Source organism: Hyperoodon ampullatus (genome assembly GCF_949752795.1).
Source record: "Hyperoodon ampullatus genome assembly, chromosome: 1".
Lineage (NCBI taxonomy): Eukaryota > Metazoa > Chordata > Mammalia > Artiodactyla > Ziphiidae > Hyperoodon > Hyperoodon ampullatus.
Genome location: NC_136914.1, coordinates 109,471,133 through 109,497,897, shown reverse-complemented (window position 1 = coordinate 109,497,897; position 26,765 = coordinate 109,471,133). Strand labels below are relative to the sequence as shown.

Below are 26,765 nucleotides of genomic sequence, written 5' to 3'. Positions count from 1 at the left end.
AACTCATCTTATGGTCTTAGCACAACCTAGGACCTGCTGTGGGAGGCTGAGACAGGGGAGGTGGTGGGAATCCTTCTTCCCAATCAGATTTATTTCTATAGCCTATATGTTATTCGCAAGTTCAGTTCTCGCTTGCCCATAGTTCTAAGTGCCCTCTTTTTCCTCTCTGCTTCTAAAAACAAATATAACTTTTGCCTAAAATAGTAGGAGAAAATTGCCTATGTATTCTAGGTCCTAGAAAACAGGCCCTATTCTGACAGAGCATCAGTTCCACAATTCATTTTTCACATAATTACATAATTCAGACTCATTACCTAACAATACTCATATTTTAACTATCTTTTTCTGTATGTTTTATTCCAGAGCAACGAGTTTTCTACCTCCCCTACAACCATTTCGCTTAGGGCAGATGTCTCAAAGGTTTCTCTTCACATTATAAACTACTAAGAAAGGAAAGGGCTTTGAAGCTTTGTGAATAATATGCACTGAGAACCTTCTAGCATAGTGGTCATTCACTGCACATTCAACAATTAGTTTTTGAGGGCCCTTAGGGGAACAGGCAATGATCTGGGCACTGGAGATACAATGGAATAATGGTCAAGCATGCAGGTTCTGAATTTAGGTAGCCTGGGTTCAAATTTCAGCTATATAATTTACTACCTATGTAAAAACGATCTACTAATTCTACTATTTTTATGACTCAGTTTACTCATTTATGAAATAGGGATACTAGTAATCTCTCTCTCTTGGCCTTGTTAGGAAAGTTAAATGGCATATTATGTGAAAATCACTTAGCACCGTCCTTGGCATGTGATAAGCGCTCTGTACATCAGCTGTAATTACCAGAGATCACACCTAATGATTTTTGCCAAATCACTTGTTGACAAACGACAAACTTCACCAGCACCACGCCTGTCTACCATGTCCTCTCTGCGAGCCACCCCATCCACACTAGCAGGGAAATGACAAACACATTAACTGAACTAGCTGCTAGGACTGTGGCACTGGAAAATCCTTAGTCCCTTCCAGCTCCTGCCTTTTACAAATGATGGCACTGAAGCCCAGAGATGTTGCCCCTCTTGCATTGAATCTCACACAGCTAATTAGGGAGTGAAGCTGGTATTAGACCTTGGGTCTCCACATTCCTAGTCCAGGCACTGGGGTGGAGAAATCTGTAAACTGGAAGATTAGCCCATTCTCTCAACTGGCTCAGGTTTGACCCCACGAAAGGGAGCAAGTAAGTCACACTCCTCCTAGTGGGGGAGGGGAAACCTCGCTATAAAATTGTCTATTTTTAGCCTCTGTATACGGCCTGCTCTCTGCAGATTCACTCTGGCTAACAGACTGCTGTGGGATTTAAGGCATGGTGTTGCGTGGTGGTTGCCATGCCAACGAAATTTAACAGAAATAGAGTTTTCTAGTAGATTATTCTGGTGGAGGCTTGAAAGCCAGATTACAGCTCTGACTCTGAAGCTTAAACGATGCAAGTGATTAGTACTGGTAGATGGTAGGTACACAATTACACTGGTTGAAAAACAGAAAACATGAATGCAATTAGTTGCATTAGGGAGATGAAGATGTAGCAGCAGATGCTACTTAATCCTTACAGTCAGTCTGGAGCAAGTTCATTCATAACCTCCCTGGATTTTCATGATTACCTGCCACTCGGTGTGTGAAATGATTTGTCTGATTCCAAAGGACTGCCTCTGATCTTCAGGCCACTTATGAGCTCTGCAACCCAGGGGACTCTGCACACACATGCGTGTTGCAGACATGGAGAAGGTATAGGAACTGATCTGGGTTCCCTTCTCAGGAGTGTATTCACATCTGAGAGGGTCCCTGTTCAGTTCTTCTAAGGTCAATTTTTGGTTAATGTAATCACCATATTTAATATATCGTAAAATACATTTCAATTCTAGAACTAGGATTTGAATCAAGCCTAACTCCAGAGTTTGGACTCTTAATTACATTGATGTGATGATTCATTTGCAAAACAAAACAAACAAAAAACAAACCAAAAAATAAGACAATTACTGAGATATTTACAGTTAAAATAAAATCAAGGTTGAAATGAGTAAGTTCTGAGAAGAGAGATACCCTATGGAGTCAAGAAGATTCATTAGAGTAGGTGTCCGCAGATGAACAAAACCTCTCCTTTTGACAAGAAAACCCAATGGTAACTTTTATTCCGGTTTCATATTTCAACAGTTAGATTAGGAATATTCCAAAAGAGATTTAAAAAAAAAAAAAGCTGAGTCATCAGTGTCCTTTAGAAGGAAATAAACCTCCCTTTAGGATGATAAATCTTCACTTTTGCTGGGGGGGAGGGTGCCCCTCAGAGATGGGGGTGCGAATGGTGCGGGTCTCGTTTCTTTATTCACAACCCCGTACTTTTCTAGATTTAGTTCTGCCGGTTAACTTAGCACGAGGACACTCGCCAGGAAGGTTAGGGTAGACTCTCTAGGTTAGTTATTTGGGGATGTTAGGATGAAGAGGTCCTAACATATACACCCGGATCTTCCTGCTGGCAGATTTTCAAAGAAGATGCCCAGCCGTGCTTCATCCTGATGCACACTCTCCCGCTCCCCAATAACTGTAAAGTGCGAAAAAAAACCCTGCCAGGGCCTGCGGAAAGCGCAGCGCCTCCGAGGCTGGCACGCTTTCCTCCTTCCTCTCCAGAGGAGCGATCCCAGCACCGCTCCCGGTGATGTCAGTGGAATCCTGAGCCCGAGCCCGCTCCACGGCTGGGGGAGGGCAGACGGTGCTCTCGGCTGCTGAGCAGAGCAGGGGTGTCCCCTGCGAGACCACGGCAGTCCGGGACCCCCAGGGCATAAGCTCTCTCAGCGCGCGGGACCCCGGCGACCGCGCACGCCGCCCCCGCTGGCCCGCGCCACGCTCCGCCCTGGACGCCGCTCGTCCCGGAGCGGGGGTGCGCGGGGGGTGGGAGCGGACCAGCTCAGCCTGATTTACGGCTCTGCTGAAAACCGCTTCGCACCCGCAGCAGTAGAAACGTCGCGGCGGCAGCGGCAGCAGCAGCTGCAGGTGCAGCAACAAGTCGGGTAAGTGGGCATCTGCGCCCGCGGTCCGGCCCAGGGGGCTCGGCAGAGGGGGCCGTCCGGGCTAGGCAGTAGGTCCCGTCCCCGCACCACGGCGGGGAGTTGGGCTTCTCGGCCCCCGCCTGCGGGAACTCGTGTGCGCATGTATCCACTCTGGCACTGACGGGCTGGCACGCTGCGGGGCAGGGGCGGGGAGAGCCGGGACCCCCGAGGCACAGTCATTTCCAGCCTGCCCTGCTTAGGCAGAGGAAATTAGGGCTTGTCCGCCCACCCTGTGAACTGGAGCTTCCTCTGGGCCATTGAAACCTTGCGTACTCCCGGAGTGCGTGATTACCCATTTCCCCATGCAGGGATTCCACCCCTTCCCCTTGCTCCCTAGAATCCCGAGTTCCCCCTTCTTCACCTCCGGCCTGAGTTTCCGGCCAGGGTTGGCATCCTATCTCCAGAAAACCCGTGGTCCAACAGTCCGGTGTAGCACAGGAAGAGGGTCCCCTCTTTGGGGGCCAGAGGCTTATTAACCTGGAAGCTTTGCCTAGCTGTGTGGGGACCGTTGGCGCCTCTACTTCTGAAGAGGTTGAGGGGCCTAGGAACAACACTTCTCAGTCTAGACCTCTGTTTGGGGCCCACCGCTTGTCACATTTAAGAAGAAACCCTTCCTGGAGGGAATAGATATGCGCTGCTTGTGGAATCGGGTTCCTAGCAGTCATCTGTTGCTAGGGCTAAGATAATAAATGTCTGCAAGGAAATAAGAACTTCCCGTTATTAAAAGAGTTATGCTGATACCCACCTGGTTCAAACTTCGGCCATCCTAGAGGTTGTCTTGTTAAAACAGAGACAAAACAAAGCCATCCAGAACACTCTGTTTTAATAAAATCTTGTCCGTGGCCCCACTTAACGTCCAATAGTATTTGACATATTGGGTTTCCAGATTTCAGTAAATCTGGAGTATGGGGGAGGGCATCATTATTATGATAACACTTTGATTTAAATCATCATGGCAATAATTTAAAAACAAAATTAAGGGCAAAAATCTCAGGTTGAAAAATTTTCAGCTGATTGTGTGCTTAATGCCACTGCACCTAGTTTGAGTGATAACCTTTCCTATACTTGAGGAAAGATTGCTGAGCTTGCTGTCTTAGGACCTGTTTTGGCAATTCATGTGAGTTTTTCTCGTTTTTTTGTATTCATGCTTATCAGTGTCATCAGTAAAATAGGACACTTTTTTGCAGTTACTGTACTAAATTCAGGAGGGCAGGAAACTTGAATTCCACATCGGAATCTGACACTGTCCATTTGACCTTGGATTAATTACTTTACCTCCTTGCTCCAGTCTTCTCATCTGTGGAAAGGGAATGTTACCCACCTTTTTTATCCTAAGCAGGGGTTGGCAAACCTTGTCTATAAAGGCCAAGTAGTAAGTAGTTTTGACTTAGCCTGCTGTAGAGCCTCTGTCTCAACTACTCACCTCTATCGTTTAGTGCAAAAGCAGCAGCAGACAATATGCAAATGAGTGGAATGTGGCTGGATTTGGTCCATGGATTGTAGGTTTTTAATTTTAGTAATAAGATATTAAATGCAAAAGTCATTTGGAATTTAAAAGCCTCTGTCCTCATGGAGATGATCAGCGACAATCATTTCAGTAGCATTTTTTAAACAGACGTGCCAATTACCTGTTTTATTCTCCCTTGCCCAGGACTTTGAGAGTAATGCAACAGAAGGCTTTTGAGGAAAGCAGATACCCCTGGCAGGAGTCCTTTGAGAATGTCGCTGTGTGCCTGCCATTCCGCTGCCCGAGGTGTGGGGACCATACCAGATTTAGAAGCCTGTCCTCATTGAGGGCCCATCTGGAATTCAGTCACAGCTACCAGGAAAGAACCCTCTTGACAAAATGCAGCCTCTTTCCGTCCCTCAAAGACACAGACCTAGTGAGTTCCTCAGAACCCCTGAAACAGGGAAAATTGCAGAGCTGTGGCAACATAGTGAAGCAGAAACCGAGCTATGTTAACTTGTGTAGCATTTCACATGAACACTGCAAGGACAGGAAGCCATTCGAGGTGGTGGCAGAGAGGCCTGTGTCCTATCTGCAGACCTACACTACGGTAGACCTACGTGCAGACTCGCTGGATGGCCCGAGGTCCAGTCCTGGCCTTCCCACCTCAGACACCAAAGCGGCTTTCGAGGCACATGTCAGAGAAAAATTCAATCGGATGGTCGAGGCCGTGGACAGGACCATTGAGAAGAGAATCGATAAACTCACCAAAGAGCTGGCCCAGAAAACGGCTGAACTGTTGGAAGTTCGGGCAGCTTTTGTGCAGCTGACTCAGAAGAAGCAGGAAGTGCAGAGACGAGAGCGGGCCCTGAATAGACAGGTGGATGTGGCCGTGGAGATGATCGCAGCGCTGAGGCAACGCCTGACGGAATCCGAAGAGGAGCTTCTCAGGAAAGAAGAGTAAGTGGCGTTGAAACAGGATGCTAACCCCGTTGCTTTAGGCCCTTCCCACCCCCTCACAAGTTACACTCGAATGTTAAGCAAGGTTTGGTTTTAATTACTTGCAGGTACCTTGGCTACATCTCCCATTGATATAGTTGAATGTAGGAGGCATAAGGCTTTTAATACTATTTACCCTCTCCACTGTGGTCTCCAGCTCAGCAACATGAAAGTCGAAATATCGAATTCCTTCTCACCTTGGAAACTGTAAACCACTACAAATAATGTTTTTAGAGAGAGGAGTAGTGCAGTCTGTTCATGGGACACTTTCCTGGCCGCGGTCGTGGGTGGGGTGGGGAGGTGGGGTGGGAGGGAGCTGAGCGGGAAGGCAGAAAGGGAGTGCTAGGGGACCCCTTCCGTCTCACTGACGGTCTCCAGGCAATAAAATCAAGAACATGAGAGGCTGTCTTATTCAAGTATACTCTAAATATAAATAATTTTGGCTTCTTTGCCATTTTGGATTACCTGTCCATATTAATTACATGTCGATAGCAGAGAATCTGTTAATTATAATTTTTATTTTGAAGAAGCAGACATTAGGAGACCCAGAGGAAGCTTCTGAGATTTCCATACTCTTCTGATTTAAGTTTGAGAATTTTCTTTTTGTAAAATACTAGACTAAGTCATGCCTGCTTGCAAAGAGTTGACACGGGTTTTTACAAGTTATAGGTGATCAGAGAAGCTATTACTTTAAAAATTATCACACTTGGAAAAGCATTTCCTTATCAATGAGTATGGATTCAACCCAAACTAGAAAAGTATATGTAACAATGCAGTGTTATTTTCCGAATGCTTAATATTGGATTTAATTTTTTTTTTTTTTTTTTTTTTTTGTGGTACGCGGGCCTCTCACGGCCCAGCGGCCACGGCCCACGGGCCCAGCCGCTCCGCGGCATGTGGGATCCTCCTGGACTGGGGCACGAACCCGTGTCCCCTGCATCGGCAGGCGGACTCTCAACCACTGCGCCACCGGGGAAGCCCCTGTTGGATTTAATTTTAAATGGAGGCTCAGAATTCACAGAACCAAAGGACGTAAAAAATTGATTGACTGAAACAGCCTAAAAGGCAGGTTTTCAAATAAGTTGAGTTCTATTATACAGATTGTCTTAAGTTCATGCTTTCTTTGCCCTGTGGCACTCTTCTATTTTGCGTTGTCTCTTAAAATGTAGTAAATTAAAGCTTCTCTACTTGGTAAGAGGCTGAGAAACTCTATATATTAAAGAGATCATCACTTGCTATTACTAAATGCTTACTGCCTACCTAGAGGGAAAGCCTGCTCTGCTCAACTAGATAATTTTAAAATCATGCAGTGAGGACAGATTTGAATCAGCCATTGATTTACTGACACTTTGCTCCTAGGGAGATGATCTCCATCGAAAAATGTTTCTCTCTTGGCTCTTGATGTTTCCTGGTGGGAAGCTAGTGCCTTGACCTGCTATAGCACCCAGGATGACTAACACTGCACCACTGAAAAAATGGCACATGGGGTTGCTCTATGTGCAGAGAAAAACCTAGAATTAAATTAGTGATATTTCTGTTTGATTGACGAGCACTGAATTTAAAAGGCAACCAAATTAATTGTGTGCATTTACTTGTTTGTCATGTTTTATTTATTAAGTACACAGGTAGTAATGGACATGGGATTTGGGGTGGTGGCTGCCTGGAGTATGGGAGAACAGTGTGACGGTAGGGAGGAGCATATGGTTAGATGTAGGTTATCGTCAAGGATCTACCTTTTATTTTGGGTGGTGTGTTCAAGGGTGCTTTATTATTATTATTATTTTATTTATTTATTTTTTTTGCGGTACATGGGCCTCTCACTGCTGTGGCCTCTCCCGTTGCGGAGCACAGGCTCCGGACGCGTAGGCTCAGCGGCCATGGCTTACGGGCCCAGCTGCTCCATGGCACATAGGATCTTCCCAGACCGGGGCACGAACCCGTGTCCCCTGCATCGGCAGGTGGACTCTCAACCACTGCGCCACCAGGGAAGCCCCAAGGGTGCTTTATTATTAAAAATAACTGGTTAACTAACTTTAGTAAAAGTGGGCCATGCATGAATCCATAGTGATAATGTTATATATGGTTAATCCAGTGCTGTTACCTGAGGACCAATTAAAAAACTAAATATACTGGTAAAAAAAAAAAAATTTAACAGGGTAAAATTGTATGTGTTAAAAGTCCTCCCTCCTCACCAAACATCCCCACCCCATCCTCTGGAGACAGCCACTGTTTAGTTCAGTGACTGTCCTTCTAGACCCTTCCTGTGTCCATACAATCATACATACTTTTTATGCACATACAGAGTTACTGTGTTTTCCCAAGTGGAATCATGACACAGACGATTCTAATCAGTCTGTTATTGATGAATACATGGTTTTGTTCCATTTTTCCTGATGTTAAAAATAATGTCTCAGTTAACGTCCTTGTACATATATCTTCATTCATGTTTTTAGGTGTATACCTGCGGGTAAATTATGAGTTGATTTTTAGTATGACATTTTTGAACTACCAGGGGGAAAAAAGCAATGACATTTTAAAAAACACCTTAAATGAAAATTCAGTGAAACTGCCTTAAACTTTTAAACATAAAATAAACAAAGTCTTCATTTTGTTAAGCCTTCATTTGGCCTGCGCCATTCATTTGGCCTGCGCCATTAATTTCTGTATTCAAGCCTCAAATAATCACTCTTTCTGTACATAAAATAGAACTGAAAGAGTATTCTTTCCAGGAAGGACAGTGGAGCTCTTGGTCTGAGAGAGCAACTGTGGCCAACAGCCTCAGTGGCTACAGTGTCTAAACCCCCTGCCCCAAAATGGGGAGCAGAGCAAGCCAGCTGCCCATCTGTCACACTACTGAAACTGGGGTGATTTGACTACATCTGCCTGGCTGGGCAACGCGCCTTCCTTCCACCACTCCCTCACAGTGCTAAGCCTTCCACCAAAGAGATGACCTTTCATATATGGAAGACCTGCTTGGCCAACAAACGTACCAGGAGTTGTGCTCTCCTGTTAAACCCCTCCAAATGAGCTCTCAAGGCCCATTTGTGAGAATAAGTAGGTTGCTACAGTCCCATTTGAAATTGACTTAAACTCTGGGGACCCTTTAAGACACAGATAGTAGATTTGGTTTAAAAAAAAGCACACACCTAGTATTTGACATTCACACGAGGCTCTCTTGCTTATGGATTTTCCCCATAACTTTAAAATTCTTTCTTTCATACTGAAAAAATAAAAAAGACTTGAGGGCTGATTCTGCCTTGAGACCATCTATAGGCTGAATCAACTCGGATTACAGAAGTCATATATATGCTCTGTAACAGAGGAGACTGTTTGAATTGGCAGTGTTTTGTACTTTTGTCCTGAGTCTCATTGTACCTCCACAGAGAGGTGTCTTTATGTTTCTGGAGTGCAAATCCAAGAAAGAAACTGCTCATTGTCTTCACAAAGTTTGTGCAACTTTAAAAGTCCTATGGAAACAGGTACTGTATTTACTTGTTCAAGAGTATTCAGAGCTTGTAGGGTAGCACTGCCCATGATCAGGTAAATCAGTCCCAGCCAATCTTGCAGTAAGGTATCCCTTAACAAGAAAGGACAGATTGTAGCTGATTCCTAGCTGAGTTGGTGACCTGGGCTTTGGAGAACATCAGTGTAATAGCAGTAATCCTAAATTTACTTGCACACTCATCTGTTGGTAAGGTTGGAAGGCCCTGAGCACCTGTGATGTGCCCAGCGCTGTGCTAGGTGTGTTTGGGGGACATGAAATTCTTGGTCTTTTTCCCTAAGGAACTTACATGCTACCTAGGAAGAATAAAACATACCCATGTTTGGGCTTCCCTGGTGGCACAGTGGTTGAGAGTCCGTCTGCTGATGCAGGGGACATGGGTTCGTGCCCCGGTCCGGGAGGATCCCATGTGCCACGGAGCGGCTGGGCCCGTGAGCCACGGCCGCTGATCCTGTGCGTCCGGAGCCTGTGCTCCGCAATGGGAGAGGCCACAACAGTGAGAGGCCCGCGTACCGCAAAAAAAAAAAAAAAAAAAAAAATACCCATGTTCAAACTCAGGGTAGTTTGAAAAAGTGCTTAAATACAAGCCACAGTTTCAAGTTGATGAACGTTAGAGAATGCGTTTTCCCATGTGGTGAGGCCAAAATGAAGGAGTGAGGAGGAAAGGTGGGATTTGCATTGGTAGCTGGAGGACAGTGACATTGAAGGACATCAGAGAGGTGACTGTTATAAACGAACCCTGAGGGGACTGTGTAATTTTAGTTCTGGAAGGTACCCACCTTCATTTTACAGATTTGGAAAATAAAGCCCAGAACAGTAGAATGACAAGGACAAAAATTTAGTAGCAAAGCTGAAACAGGAACCCAAGTTCCCCATCTCTGCTGAGTGCTTTTTCCATTAATTCACTATGCTTCAGCCAGGCTTTTGAAAATACGATATTTGCCCAGAGTATCAAGACTTAGGTAATAACAAATCTGGCCCATTTTGGAATGCTTGCTTCTCTGCTGTGTTGAGAGGGATGCCATGGTGACATCATTTATTTTTCTGATGAGATTAAAGAAAATGTCAGGTGGCATCAAAGGTGTTGGGAAATGGGGAAATGGTGGCGTCATCAGTATAGTGGTGATATTAAGCTTCTGGAACACCAACCCAGGACTTGTAACTTCCAACAAGGGCTTTTAACTTGACCCTATGGATGTCTGTTCCCAGTCAGGGTAGAGTATGTGCCACTACCAGCCTTTGATGGCAGTGAGGGACCTCTTTGTAATTCCATCTCTAATTTCCATCCTGCTCCCTTGAGAGCTATGACAGATAGAATCTTTCCCTTCTTCCTTCATCATTTGACTTGTTCCCAGCCTGGTGTCAGCCAGAAGACAAATCTTTATTGAGTGCTTGCTGAGTGCCAGGTACTGTTCTAGGTTCTGGTCATACAGTGAAAACCAAATGAGTCCAGTTCCCGCTTTCATGACAGGAGTAGACCAGCAGATAAATTAGACATTAAACATCATTAGGGATATGTTAAAAGAGACATCGAGGGGTGGCTTGAACCAGGAATGTCCATTTAGGTTTCTATCCAAAGCTGGCTGTAGAATGCTGTCCTTTGAAGGACAAGTTTGACTTGGTAACTTGCTTTGCACAACTAAACCCTCTTGCCACTTAATTACGTCTTTCCCAGTTTTGATCAGCTAAAGCAGTGCGTGGACAGCGTGGTCTCCAGACTGATCCATAGCTAGGAAGCAGGCAGAGAAAAATCATGTCAGATGTAGAGTTCAGTGGGACAGGGAGGTGTCTGTTTGCTCCACATTTTACTGCATTTATGTAAATGGGGCCTCTCTATCCAGGCTGTGTTCCATGCAGACTTACAAACCTATGTAGGAAAAACTGGATGTCAAATATTCCCTCTTAGAGATGGCATCTGGTAAAATTTGGAGACCCCCCCCCAAAATTTCTATTTGTCTCTCTCATGTCTGTCCCTCCCTCCCCAAACTACCCTCTCTGTCTGGACTGAGGGGCTTAGAATGTGGTTTTGATCTATTTATAAGAATAATTTGACTTTCTCCTTAGAGTTATTTTTTAAGTTCTTAATTAGAACCATATATTACACTTTTTGCTGTGTTCCAGGAAGTCAAAAAAGAGAGATGAGGCAAAGGGCTGACGAGAGTAGAAATGTGACATGGCTCCCGACGTGCGGCAGGTGCGGATTCCACCCCGTGGGCCCCACCAGGGATACAGGAGCTGACCCCGAGCTCTGAGTGTGCAGTCTGGCTTCCAGTGCTCGGAGGTGCTTGGCTCTAGCTTTATGATTTGCCTTGTGGCTGACCTTATGGTCTGTCTGAGATGTTCTGTGATCAGTAGCTAGGCTATTTTTAGCCAGGGGTATTTTTACTGTTTCATATACCTCTGAAGAGGTTCATAAATCAGTAATGCAAAATGAAATTTAAATAACTTGGTAGAACTTTGCCCTTGGGATAAGAAGCTGTTCAAGTGTTGTTTAAGAACAGGAGAGAGGCATCAGTTTTAGATCCCACCTCCATTTCTGCAGCAGGTACCTGTGTTGTAGGTTACTTACTGGTTTTATGCCCCAATACTTGTCTGGAAAAAGAGACAAGGAAACCTAAGTATCTTTTAGTCAGCTAAAGATTTTTGACTAGAGATGTAGTTAGACATCTCACGCATTCAGCAGAAATTTGTGGAGTCTCTGCTGTGTGCTGGGCTCAACATTAGGAGCTGTGGGAATCACAGGGTAGGAGCAGGCCAGGGCCCTGAACTCACTGATTTTGAGTGTGTCATGGCACGACGAGTCCCTGCAGTGTGTGCTGTGATAGGCTGCACGGTCTGTGGGAGAATACAGCAGGTCACCCAGCCCACACCTAGGCGAGTGGAGCCCTCAGGTTAGAGGGGTCATTAGAGTGGGGGCTTGGGAAGGGACCCTGGTGGAGGGAACAGCATCTGCAGAAGAAAGCATCTGGCTTGTAGGCTGAGTGGAGTTCACTGATGCTGGAGCAGAAAGGAGGTGATGTGCAGTGATGAGACCCAAGGGGATTGTAAGGCTAAAGGATGGCCATGAAAGGTGGAAACGTAGGGAGATAGACATGATAAATGGTTTGTGGATAGTAGATTACAGTGAGTGATATGATCAGTGTGTCATCCCTCATTAACAATGCATAGTTTGGGACTTCCCTGGTGGTCCAGTGGGTAGGACTCCGTGCTCCCAATGCAGGGGGCCCGGGTTCCATCCCTGGTCGGGGAACTAGATCCTGCATGCCGCAACTGGGAGTCTGCATGCCGCAACTAAGAAGTCCACATGACGCAACTAAAGATCCCACATGCCGCAACGAAGATCCAGCGTGCCGCAACTAAAACCCTTCGCAGCCAAAATAAATAAATAAATATTTAAAACAAACAAACAAACAAAAACAATGCATAGTTCAATGCCAACGTAAAATCACAATGAACACCACGGTGCATTAACATGCATTTCCCTCTATCTCTACACCTGCTTCTAGAGTGTGTTGTTCACGTGACAGTATATCTTTGATTTTTTTTTTTTGAAATTAACCCATCTTTAACCCACCTCAGAAGAAGGAATTGAAGGGGTTCAATCTGTAAAAAATAAAGTATTATCTATGTTTTAGACCTTATAACCATCCTGTAAATAAATGAGTGCATGAGTGAACAAATATTTTTTGCTCAATAAAACTTTGATTGTACTGAAGGGGCTTTTTCACTCAGTGCTTCCTTCTACTGTGTTTGTTTCTGAATGCCTGTGAATCTCAGGATACTGAAAGATTTCTAGGTCTGCGAATCATTCAGCATGATAACGAACTTCAGGCCAGTTTCTTATACTATAGTGGTATTCTGGTATCTTTTCCTTTAGTATCAGATATTGCTTTAAATAAGCATATTTTCCACTGAAGCTTAAAACCTCGATTTCAGTCATTTTTAACCTTTTTTAAAAAAATAAATAAGAAATCAAAGATAGGTCTGGAAGCAGCCTAGAATCAGTTAGTTAATTTCCCCAGAGCTGGTCTGCACCCACACCTGGATTAAATTTCAGGTTTGCTCTTATCTTCTCATCTGGCCTTCCAGCTTTACACTGTATTCTGAGTTAGGGTTGAGAACTTAAAATAAAACCACACAGGTCTTTTACTCTGCTGTCTGATAGCATGTGTTATTCTTTTTCTTAGTCACATTCAGCCCAGCTTTGTAATTTTGTATTTATTTCAGTATTTGTTTCTCTTAATGTCTGCTTCCCCCACTATGTGAGGGGTCTGTGTAAGACAGCCAGATCCAGCCTGCCACCTGTTTTTGTGGAGCCCCGTGCTAAGAATTGTTTTTATATTTTTAAATGCTTGAAAAAAATTCAAAAGAGAAATAATAATTCATGATATATGAAAATTATACGAAATTCAAATTTCAGTGTCCATAAATTAAGTTTTATTGTTACACAGCCTCTGTGGCTCTTTTGTGCTAGGCAGACTTGAGTAGTTGCAACGGAGACTGTACGGACTGCAGAGCCTAAAATATTTACTCCCTGGCCCTTTACAGAAAAAGTTGGCTGACCCCTGGTTAGACAGTAAGCTTCATGAGGACAGCCACCGGTTCATGAATGCCCTCGCACTAAGCCCAGTACCTTGCAGCATTCAGTAGATGTTTGTTGAGTTCCTGAATAATGGAGTAAATAAATGTATGGATTGTGGCTGCATCGTACTAGAGTTCTAGCCCACGTCGTCCACCCTTACCAGAGTTCTGAGGTTTAGGATCACCCTGTACATGGCATGGCAGCAGTTCTCAAACTTTTTGGCTTCACTTCCCCTTACACTCTTAAAAAAATCTGAGGACCCCAAGAAGCTTTTCTCTGTGTGGGCTTTATCTATCAATATTTACTGTATTAAAAATTAAAATTTAGAAAGTAAAAAAGACACTAATGCATATAAAAATAATGATATTAAATCCACTACTTGTTAACATAACATATTTTTGTGAAAAATAACAATTTTCCCAAAAACAATTTAGTGAAAAGAGTGGTATTGTTTTCAAAGTTTTGCAAATACTTTTAATGCCTGGCTTAATAGGAGGCAGCTGAACCTTAGTTCTGCCTTTAATGTGTTGCAAATTTGTTGTTTTGGTTGAAGTAGATGAAGGAAATCCAGTCTCACACAGATATGTAGTAGGAAAATGGAGAGGCTATGTTAATAGCCTTTTGAGAGAACAGTGGATATTCTGCTTTGATATTATGCCAGAGCTTGACAATTGGTAGTTTCTCAAAGGTTAACTGCAATGTGGAATCTGAAACCACATCAGTGAACAAACATTTCCTTCTCCCCTCCATTGAAATCCATTGGTCTGTCTTGCACTTTGAATGGATATTTTACTGTTTGGAGTATAATTATTAAAGAAAGTACAAATGCAAAGTAGTTAAATCTCTTTCTTTTTCATTCAGGAAATTCACAAGATTCCTTGGGAAAATAAGAGTTGTTTCTGGATATTGTTAATCCAGACTGAACAGGATGTGAAAGGGGGATTTGAAGCTGTGTACATGTGCTATTCCACAATTAATCACTAGTTTCTGTTCCTGTTTTTACCTAATACAGATACCCAAACACAATCTCAGTATGAACTCCTCCAGCCCTTGTCTCGTGTAACTTCTCTTTTAAAGTTAAATCATCACTGTTTTAACTGTCTTTTTTTTTTTTTTTTCCTTAGGTGATGTGAAACATCCATAAACTGAAATTAGGTTAGCATTGGTGCCAGGTTGTTTGGAAAAAAGGGTATTAACTCCTTAGCTTTAGGGAACAAGATAATTGAATGAGGGAGGTTAGAAAAAGACGCTTCATTTTTACAACATAACACTCCACAATCAACTAGTGGCATTAATGTTTCAAAAACTTTTATATGGAACCAGTAATAAAACATCACATGATTTAAAAGTGCAGCCACAATCATAAGCTGTATTGCATTCAGATTTGTTTTCTTGCTTTTGAGATGTTAATTCTATGGGATTAAGCTGTCAAATATTGCTGTCTTATATTCTAAACTGTACAGCCTGAGAGCTCAGGAATAGTAAGTATGCACAGAGAAAAAAAAAGACTGGAAAAAATACACCAGAATGTTCACAGTAGTTACCTCTGGGTGGTAGGATTATGGGTCATTTTTTGTTTCTTCCCTGTCCTTTTTAAACATTGACTACAACAAATATTTATTGAATATTATGTGTCATGTATTGTGCTGAGTGATGGGCTTACAGCAAAGAACAAAAAGCTGATTCAGTCCCTGCTCAGTTAGATCTTCCATAGGTCACTTTTTGTATTTCCCATAATAAACATGAAATATTTCTGTAATGAGATAAATATAGTAAATATTATAAGCCAAAATGAATTGAAAAAATACACTGGCTCTTTTTGCTATGTTTTTGGTTTTGGTGGGCGAAAGGGTTGTGGGTTTTTGGTTGTTTCCCCTGTAAGTACCAGTTTGGAGACTGGTTTATGAGTCAGTTATCCTAAACATCACCAAACATCACCACTAAACATCACTTGGCTCCAAATGAATTGAAGCCTTGATATTGGAAAGAGGAAGCAGCAGCCATTTCCTGGGCTTTGTTTTCGGTGGTGCTTTTGAGCTGTGTGAAGATATTCCATCCAAAGGTTCTCAGTTGTAACTAAGAACCATGACAGGGCTGGATGTGGCACCTGGATGGACCCTCCACTGTTTTGCTGCTGGTTGGGGTTTGTGACTTACCTAGGAGGCAGGTCAGAGCCAAATGACGGCAGAGCTTGAAAACTGGCTTGTGTCCGTGGCTTGAACAGCTTGGAAAGTGCACATCTTCTATTCAGAGCTCATACGGAAACATCTGGAAATAAACTTGAAACTTGATGAAAGAGAACTTTCCAAAAGGACTCTTATTTCCTATATGTGACTACTTCTTAGCTCCTGAAAGATAATGGGAATTATTATGGGCTCTGGGTTTATGTTTGATCTGGATAGGAAACTAGAAAAAAGGGGACTGGTATGATGAGCAATTTTTGGAGTGAATCATTGTTAGAACCAGTCTCTTTTCTGTTTTTATAAATATATACTTTTATAAATATATAACATTTTACAGAGACGTTTGACTCTGTAGGAAGTGTCAGAAAAGTTTCAGTATGGCCAAGTGTGATGTAATATATTTATGAGAGAAAAGTCATGACTAATTGTAAAAGTGGCTCCCTGACTAGTTGTACAGAATAAAGGATCTGGAAGCCACCACCAACTGTTTTGCAAAGACCTTCTTTGAAACTATGACTTCCTGAGCTGAACGTCCCTGAAGTTCTACTCTCAACAAATTATGGAGCTAGGCAGAAAATAAAGATCAAGTGGAGGTTGAGAAGATTCAGAGAAGGCAATGAATTTAATGAACTCTCTAGAACAACTGCATGAGGTTAGATTTAAAAAAACATTTAGATTTAGATTTTTTAATCTAAAATGAATGAAGTTTAGGGGGACAATGATCAGAGTCCTTAGAATCTTGGTTCTGTGTGAGTAGAACATAGCCAGAAACATGAGGGACCACTGTTTGAAGGTTGAGAGTTCAAAGACACATAAAGGAAATACTATATCCAACAGGTAGTAAAATTATGGAAATCATTAGCTCCAGTGAGTGTGACAAAACATACAAAGGGGATGGCCAAAAAGATCTTCATGATTTCTTATTAAGTGAGGCAAATCAAATGAGAGAATTGTGATACTGTATTCCTATTGGTAGCACTGATTTGTGTGTGTGTGTGTGTATTTGTAGAGATGTTTGTGAGGATGGTTACCAAAATGTAAACAGTGGTGGTCTTAGAATAATGGGGTTTCAGGTGATATTTTCTTCATTATATTTTAATGTGTTTGAATTTTTTATAAAGAACTTATTTAGTTATAATTCAGTAAAGTATTATTTTCATACTTGCATTAGAAATAAAAAGATATAAAATAGTAATATAGTTATTAAAATTTTTCTGGATTTCTGAATCACAATGAATTATGTAGGTAATGGTATTTTGCTCAACTTTTTAGGGAAGGGCAACCTGAACATTGCTTCTCCTATGCAGCTAAAGTAGCTTCCCCAACAGACCCTGGATCTACCTCAAGATGGCAGTTCTTGGACTGTTTCATTCTTAGCTCAAAAATATACTATTGGACATGGTGACTCATTTTATATGCTTTGGTGCTCAGTGTGGCCTCTTGCTTCCATACTTCCTTCCCTGTAGTCTTTTCTTCCCCAATAGCCAGACTTTTAAAATGTAAGTCAGAACTTTTCTCCAAAGTGGCCAGTGGTTTCCCATCTCATAATAAAATCTGGCACACTGAACTGTGAGGCCCTGCCTGGCTCCCTGCTCCGGCTGTCCTCCTCTCCCCACTCTGCTCTGTCCTTGCAGGCTGTACCTCAGACCATTCTGCACATTCCCACCGAGGACCTGGCTTGCTCTTCCCAGCTATCTGCATGGCTGTTCCTTGCTTCCTGGTGTCTGTTCAAATGCTGCCCCATCCAAAAGGTTGTCCTGACTTTGCTTTCTATAGTTTCACTTACTCCTTCCCTCCCTCCATCATTCGCTGTCCCCTTGCCCTGTTTCTCCTTAGCACTTACCACCATAGGACATATATGTTTATTTGTATATTTTATAGTGACTATCTTCTTCTACTAAAATGTAGTCTCTAAATGTATCACTTAAAATGTAATTTCATCTCCTTTGTCATGCTGTGGCCATACTGCCTAGGGCAGTACCTGACACATAGTAGGCACTCAGTAAATATGTATTGAATGAATGAATTCCTGTCTCGCTTCTCCATTTTGTGTTCTGATGTTTTTGCCTTGCAGAGAAGTGGTTACATTCAACCATTTCCTGGAAGCAGCCGCTGAGAAGGAGGTTCAAGGGAAAGCTCGGCTCCAGGACTTTATTGAGAACTTGCTGCACCGGGTAGAACTGGCGGAAAAGCAGTTGGAATACTATCACAGCCAGCAGGCCGCTGGCCTCCGCCGGGACACCAGTGAGCACGTGGTGAGTCATGCAGGCCCTGCACCAGGTGTGAGGGCTGTGATATATCAGGTGGGGTCAAGGACAGAAGAAAAGGGAACTGGGGAATGATTTGCAGGAATTTTCTAGACGTCATTTGAAAGCACTGCCCTGGCCATGCCTGTGTCGTGGAAGTGATACAGGTGAGTTCAAGACACCTGGAAGTAAGCAACATCCTGGATGCATGGTCTCCATTTCTTCACTCTCCAGCTCCACACCAAGCTGAGTTGGTAGAAATATTTTTATATTGTAGAATGACAGTTTGAAGTATACAAAGAAATCATCTGTCCCTACCTTGGTGTCAAGTATATTGGAAGTTATTATCCTGTTTTGGAGCTCTTCAAGGAATCTTCTGAAAACTTTCATGCTTCTTAGTTAGCAAAATTTAACCACATTTTTTCTTTAATAGGAAGGAAAACACTATATGGTAGTCTCTATAGGTGAAACATTCTTTAAGTAGATTTTCAAAAAGACTAAGAAAAATTCACAGGTGATATGCTATAATACATTTTTGCATACAATTTTACATATGGTTTCAGGGACTTAAAAAACGCTTAGAGCCCAAATGAGAACCCTGAATATGGATGAAGGTCCAGACTCTCATAAGTGGCTTTTTTTTTGGCTGCGTTGGGTCTTCGGTGCTGCGCGAGGGCTTTCTCTAGTTGTGGCGAGCGGGGGCTACTCTTTGTTGTGGTGCACGGGCTTCTCATTGCGGTGGCTTCTCTTGTTGCGGAGCATGGGCTCTAGGTGCGCGGGCTTCAGTAGTTGCAGCACGTGGGCTCGGCAGTTGTGGCGCACACGGGCTTACTTGCTCCACGGCATGTGGGATCTTCCTGGACGTGGATTGAACCCATGTCCCCTGCATTGGCAGGCAGATTCTTAACCATTGAGCCACCAGGGAAGGCCCTCATAAGTGGCTTGATCAAGATCACCTGGTCTCTTCAGAGGGTGGGGTGTTTACAAATAACCATGCTGTAGGTGTCGGAGGTGGATGGCCATATTTGCCCTCTATACAATTTCCTTGGTGGTATAAACAACAAAGCCAAAGAATGGATTTTTGAAAACCTAAAGTAGTTTATTTATAACATTTTCATTATCCATTGAATTTTATTTATGCTTACCACCTTCCCAGAAGATTTAAAGATGATTCTTTTACTAACCCCCAAATGGACTATATATATGAGGAAAAGAAAAATAGGAAACATTTATGCTAACCAAAAGGTTAGTAAGGTTGCTATTGGTTGATTGAAAAGTTTAGGTTGAGCAGTCTGGAAGCCAAGATTAACAGGATACATGATTAAATAATCGAAGAAGGAATGAAATGAAAGGCTTGTGGATAAAAGAAGGAAGACCAGAGGGAGAGAGACAGCAGGAAAGAACAGAGACATGGAGGAATGAAAGAAATGAAGAATCTTACACAGTGCCTACTGTAGTAACGTCCCCTCAGCCTTCGAGCCGTACATTTGGGCAAGCGCCAGAACTTCCCAGTCAGGAACAAAGTAGACTGGAAGGAAGTAAATGTGTCATGTTTGTGAGGTTTCAGTAACTGTCATCCAAGCAGTTGCCGCTACCTGACGTATTTATTATTTTCCAGGTGGGTGTCTGTGGTCTCCTGAGAAGGAACGTTTATTCCCCTCCTCGATTCCCCTGTCACCTCCTTGGGAAATGCAAGAGTGCAGTCTCGGCTGGAGGGACACTCTGAGCCCTTTCCTGCCTCCTTCTTCCACCTTGCCATCTCTCAGGGGAGGGTTGTGGCATGAGGTCACTGAGCCCAGATGTGAGGTGAGAGGGCCTGGCTTCTAGATCATTCCCACCCTGCTTCTGACTGGATGAGACAGTTTGTTTTCCTGGGCCTATCATTCTTCTATAAAATGAAGCAGTGGGACTAGATGCTGTATAAGGGCTTTTGGCCTCTTAAATTCTGTGATCATCACCTGACTTTGGTGGTTAGGAATTCTAAAATTAAAATGTAGCCATGATATTTTCAGTATTTAGTCTTATTAGTAACCCAGAACTAAGGAATGTATAAATTATTAGTAACCCAGAGCTAAGAAGGTCTCAGAGAAAATAATGGAAGGCAACGAGAAAGAAAGGAAACCCATTAGTTCTCGCCTTTATTTATATTTCCGTGCTCACTTCTTCTGCTGACTTTACTTTTCCAGCTTGGAAACTGAACACCTTTTAAAAGACATGGCCAGTCATTACTTCTCATCCTGCTGTATCATGTAATCAAAAGTTGAACAGCATCTCAGCTCTTCTAGTTAGATGTATAGATATAAAATTGTGTGTGTGTATGTGTACACATAACGTATATATACACACACGCACACATAAGTATGTGTATACACACACATATATATACATACATACAAATATGGTAGGACATTTAATTAATAAATATTTGTTTTTGTTATGTCCCAAAACCTGACATCATCTGCCTTCTTCAGATTTGATGTACATAAGGAAGAGTTGACTAATTCAGATCAAATAAAGTGCAGTTAAGACTGTAGCAGGGAATTTAGAAGTGAGAGCTGTCTGTGAGTAGGGCATGATCAGGCTGTAGTGAGGTGAGCTGACTTTTGGAGGGAGAACACATTGCCCTGAGAAGACCAAGAATGAGATGTTTGATTTCTGAAAGTATGGGCAGATGTGGTTTCCCCTGTTTTCATGTATAGTCCTCTAAACTCTACTTTGGACCATAGTGTACCACATTATGAGACAGTCTACAAACCCTAAGACCATTTTACCTTTTTACTTAGTCTGTTTCATCATAATAAAATACATTCACCACGTCTTTGATGTCATTAAACTACTCAGTCTGGCCTCTCTGGTATCTGTGGCTATGGATACATGGAAGAACTTGGATTCTTTTAGCAGGAAAACCTTTGAATTGTATCTTTAGTAACCTATTTGGCCCAGCTGAATGAAGGTGCAGGGCACCAAGAAGCCTAGGCTTCTGGAGCCTCAGCCCCGCCCAGGAGAGCTCCTTGCCGCAGTGCACCCCAGGATGGAGCAGAACTTTCTGACTGACTCCCCCCACCTCCGCTCCCTCCTCCAGAACAGTGGGGAATGCTGTCAGGAGCCTGCTTAGCTCTTGCCACCTCCAGCAAGGCTGCTGTACAGAAACAGTGCGGCCTTGTCATCTCCCTACTTTTCCAACCCCCAGTTCCCTCCCTCTCTCCTCTTCCCTCTTTTTCTCATTACCACCTCCAGAGAGTAGTGACATTTCTAGATTGATGTGTTAAATTGCTTCTTTCTAAGATGTCTTCTAGCTTTAAGATTCTTTTGTGCTCTAGAAGAATTTCCTTCCCCCTCATATTTAGTGCCTTTTCTGAAATAATGTTTCGGCATATGTATCTTTCCCTTAATCCTCTTGAGCATTTATGTTCTTTTTCACCTGGCTGGTTTCTAAAAATGTAATATGCTTACTCAGATAATTTGTCTGTACGCTCAGAAACATGCTGTCGAATTAGACACAAAGTGACCTAATATCTCATCTGCCAAAATCACTCACAGAACTGCTCAAATGGAAGGTCATGAAATAGCTTGGATAATCTTATTTTAAGCATTGCATTTATTTCCTGCAGGTTGCTAAATTAGGACTAGCAGTAATTCATTTAACATATTTACTGGGGATGCAGTGCTTACTGGGTGCTGAGGAAACTGCTGTGAATGAGATCGGTGAGGTCCCTGGTCTCAGGGAGGAGGGGCACACAATAAGCAAACAGATAATGAAGATAATTTCGTATAGTTATAACTACTATAAAGAAAAAAGTAAGATGATATGTTTGAGATGGCCACTTTAGCTTTAGCAAAAAGCTTTCAAAAAAAGCCTTGCTGAAGAGGCAACATTTGCACTGTGACCTGAATAACAAGGACGCAGCTCTGTGAGAATTTGGAAGTGGAATATTCTAGGCAAAGGAATAGGAAATGCAGCTGCCTCAGGAGGGAACAAGCTTGGCATGTTTGAGTGGTGGGTGATAAGTCAGAGGTAGGAAGGATCCAGATCAGGCTGGGGCTTCTTGGTCATATGAGGAGTTTGCATATGTTCCATTGCACACGGGGAAGCCATTGGAAGGTTTTAAGTAGGAGGTGATCTGTGTTTTAGCAAAATCACTCTGCTGCTCTGTGGGGAATTGACTGGAGGAGTGCAAGAATGAGCGACAAGTTAGAAGGCTCTTCTGTTGTGGCAGGTGAGGGGGGATGGCAGCTTGGGTAGAACCGAGTAGAGAGAGGTGAAGGGTATTGGATATGTTCTTGGAGGAAAATTGACAAGACCAGTTGGCCTTGCTGAAGGATTAGATGTAGCTGGTGAGGGAAAGTGAGGAGTCAAAATTGAGTCCAAGGTTTTGGCCTGAAAAATTGAGTATATACAGAGGGGAAGTTGGAGGAGGGTTAGGTGTCCAGTTTCTCAAAACCTATAATAACCTGAGACACCATATTTGTCTTTTAGAAGTACTTAAATTGGCTCTCAGTGCAAGGTTATTTATATTTTTTCAACCTGAAACCTTGACCAAGGACTCTCTTGATCCCCATCTTCATACCCTCCTCTCCCTAAATAAAAAGAAGACAAAGTAGTTGGACCAGGAGAAAATGGAGGTAGGTACTTGGGCTAAGTGGGAAGAGCATTTCCATCTGCGTGAGGCTGTGGAGGCCAGAAGGAACATTGGCCTCTTGTGTTCACAGGGAGGAGAGCACATGAAATTCTTTGGTGCCTGTGATATCGGCCCCACCTCCACCCCAAGCCTCATAATCTAGCAGATCACTGTTGGCCTTTTCCCTGGTGAGAGAAGCACACACACACACAACTTTTGCATAAAATTCCAAAGGGAATTATGTACCCATAGGCAATACATCATTACACTATATGCTTGCATACATACATACAGTAAAGTTGAAAACATTTCATCATGCCTCAATAATAATAATTCTTTTTAAAGTGGGCAAGTATTTAAAGGAAGAAAAACCCTGTAAGTTTTTAGAGTTTATATACACACTAAAATCCATTCAAGGAGCCCAGCTGATGGGGAGTGGGGGCAGGCGGACTGGGAGAAAGAGGGTAGAAATGCTGATGCCTTTGGGGTTCCCGGAAACTACCAGTCTGGTGTTTGCCGGAGCCATCTGTTCCCCCTTTGTACATTGCAAGACCTCATGACCCTCATGCAAGGAATGTGCCTTTTTCTGTTCACGTTTACTACTCTCATGCCAAACCCAGCCAGCATAGACAGGGTCAGCAATAATGCTGACTTTCAATTGTGTCCCAAGGCAGAAGGCAGGAGTCCCATCTTACCTTCTTAGGCACGTGACCCTCAGAAGTCTGCTGAAGAAAGCTGCTTTCTGATTTGCTCCTGACTAAAGCTCAAGCTTCACACAGAAGACCTGGAGGAAGATCCTGTTATGCTGAGCTTGGTTTTTCGGGTGATTTGAGTATAGCAGGGATGCATGTCTTGGCCACGCTGCGCCAGGATGGCCCTTTCTCCACATTCTCTTTGTCGTCCTCTTCTTCTGTCAGTCTGCTTGCTGATGTGACGCCACTTCTTTCAGTAAAGGCTGCATGAGGGAGGTTAGGAATACACTATAAATACACTTGCCTATAAAGTGTCTGGTGACATGTGGAACACAAAATGATAATTATCATTTATTCTGCAAATGATATTCTGAGCCCAGCCACAAAAGTGCATGCAGATATTTTATTGAGAGTGGAAAATAACCTCAAAGATAGATGGCCTCAGGACATTTGTGGAGCTGGTCTTCATATGCTCTCATTTTAGAAATGATGTATTTTAGGCAATAAACATTTTATGCCAATTTTCCCCATAGCTGGTACACTGTGACCAGACATAGCTGTAGTAAATTAGCTGCAAATACAGCCTGAATCAATCAAGAAATAATGGCACATCATTCCAGTTTTTAAAAACATGTTTCTTCAAGTGTTGCTCTCTTGAGGGGCTGTTTAACTTTTTGAAATTTTTGAGATCTGCTGATACTGGCTTCTTGGAAATCTCAGAACAGGGAGCCACAGAGGCTTCCTGAGTAAGCAGAGCTGATCATGAAATGTTCTTGTTCTCCGTGGTGATGGATGGTGCCATGGGCAGTGATCCCGATACCAGTTACTGGCTTCTTTAAAGGGAATACGATTTCTTAAAAATATAAGCAAGGAGGATTTTAAAAACCGAGTCCAACCTTTAAGTGAAGTAATGTTTTGTCTTATTTGTTTTCCTTCAGCTTACAGATATCTCCTCAAATAGGAAATCCAAATGCCTGTAGGTATATCTTTTTATACTTAGGCTATTTGATAATGTTTGCATAATATGTTTTCCTGTTGCACTTTATATGATATCTACAATATAAATGGATTTGAGAGTTTCAGGAGAAAATTTACCTGCTTGTGTACCTAACTTTCTAAAATGTGGATGTGACTTTTAACTCTGCTAATAGTCTGTGAGTATACAGCAGTATGATAGTACTGCAGGAGTCTTTTTAAAATATTGTATAATATAACTTTCTCTTATTGTGCTATAGTGTAGTCATAATATCTCTATAGCACTATTAATGTAGTGTGCACACTAATTTATATATATATATATAAATTTATACTGTGAATCATATACTTTATGATAGCTGTACTACAGATTTGTTTGAATCCCCTAGAAGTCACTTAAAGAGTCAAGAGATATGGGTTCTGGTCCCATCTTCTCCATAGACCACTGTATGTATTACCCTGGATAGTCATTTAAGTTTTCTATACTTCAGTTTTTATCACTGGTAAATAAGACTAGTAATATCTCCCTGGGAATTTAGTATCATGAGATCACTTCATGAAGGCCATAGAAATTTTTGGAAGAAAAATATCAATATATATTATTTGTTTTACTGGCAGCATTATTGCCACCTTAGCATGCAGGAGTGATTGTTCCATGAGTAGTTTTTATTCTTTTAAGGATTTAAAGAAATCTTTCTTTCTGCTCATCTCCCTCCTCCCCCCCAACCATTTGTAGAAGCCGAGGGCACCCACATTCTGTGTGTAACCACCCTGATCTCAAGACCCATTTCCATCCAAAGGGAAGGAGCTACCTGAAAAAAGCCAAGGATGACAGAGCCAGCATGCAGCCTGCTAATAAGTCCATGCACGAACAGGCCGAGTCCACAAGAGAACTCTGCAGACCAGCAAAGAAAGGGGAGCCTCTAGGATTTACCCGGAAAGGCAACATAAGGCCCAAAATGGCCAAAAAAAAGCCAACAGCGATTGTGAACATCATCTAAAAGGGTGGGTGGCTCTGGACAACCACCACTGGGCTTTGGGAATGTTGTTCTAGGGGTCAGTAATGTTCTTTTAGACACAAGCCATCATAAAACACATTTCATGTCCATACAGGCACCTGGATTAACCAGAATTTAACAAACGGAAATCTCGGTGAACCAGAATTTTTTACAAGTCCCTTTTGGAAGCAAGAGGCAAATTACAGAAAGAATTTTTTTTAAAATGCAAGCAGTCTTATTCCAAACTTTTAGTAAAATGAAGCTCCAACTTCTAAAATGATTAGCCTGTCTCCAGCCGTTTCCACATCTGGAGTTCTGTGCAGTGGTTAATTCTCAGGCCCAAGGCCAAAGAAGATGTCAGACACTGGAAAAAAACTCAGCCTGTGCCCCCTGCTCTGTGAATTGTGAGGCAAGGAATGGGAATGTAAAGTTCTGTTAATAGTAGTGAAATAAACATATTTTTGTTTGTTTTTAACCTTACCCTCAATTAATTTGGGAGCTTCCAAAATAAGGCTGTTTCCCTGAGTATTCTGATTAATCAAGATTTCAGTGTTTGGGTTGCTTCAAGGACTCGTTCTGTCAGACTTCAGTTGTCATTTCGACAGACTGTTTTCTAGTTTGTTTCACTCAGGCTTTTGTTTCCCTGGATGCATGTTTATTCTTATTTTAATGCACCTCTGCTCTCTTCTCTGGCTGAGTATTCTGCACCCTAAGACCAAGCTGCCAGCCTCTATCTTAATAGCTGCTTTTACTGCTATGGTTGGGGAGGATAGTAAAACACTTTTGATCGGCACCCATCACCAGTTCAGGGTCTGAATGGTTGGATGCCAGTGGATTGCACATTTAGTGCATTGTGAGCCATCCCAGAGACACCACAGATGTTACTCAGCCCTTTCCTAAGACCTGCTTCCCGGGGGGGTGTCAGCATCCTCTCTGTTAGCTGTAGGCATGACTTTCTCCTTGCTGGCCTAACTTTTTCCACCTCCTGCTGCTTCTGTGCCCTTTTATGACTAAAATACATGTTCTTACCTTTCAGCCAAGTATCTGATGTATTTGTTGTATATGGCCTTCTAAAGTAATTTCTGACATAAACAGTGCATGTGGGATCCAGAATCTAAGATTGTCCTCCCCTCACCCTGCCTCCCTAAAATGGCCTTGGTTTCCATAAAGAACCATCTGTTACGAACCTCCTGCTTTACAATTTTCTTCAAGAATGAATTTCCATGTTACTTTTTTTTTTTAATTAGCAATATCATCAGGTCTCCTGCAGAGTTTACAAGTGCTGACATTCTTTTGGAAATAAGAACAATTATGTCCACAAATATATACATTTATTTGTATAAATGTACAGCACATAACACATACAAAATATATATGTCAAGTATATTAATAATTTATTTTTAAATACTCATGAAAAAAGTGTG

General features: G+C 42.5%; 1 protein-coding gene across 1 annotated transcript; it reads left to right on the top strand.

Moving 5' to 3' along the window:
• Nucleotides 1-4,762: 4,762 nt before the first annotated feature.
• Nucleotides 4,763-25,344, top strand: ZNF365 (zinc finger protein 365; the record flags this gene model as incomplete). Its single annotated transcript, XM_079706952.1, has 4 exons — nt 4,763-5,505; nt 17,886-18,066; nt 24,307-24,344; nt 25,080-25,344. The coding sequence occupies 4 exons, from the start codon at nt 4,763-4,765 to the stop codon at nt 25,342-25,344; spliced, it is 1,227 nt and encodes a 408-aa protein (XP_079563078.1).
• Nucleotides 25,345-26,765: the final 1,421 nt, after the last annotated feature.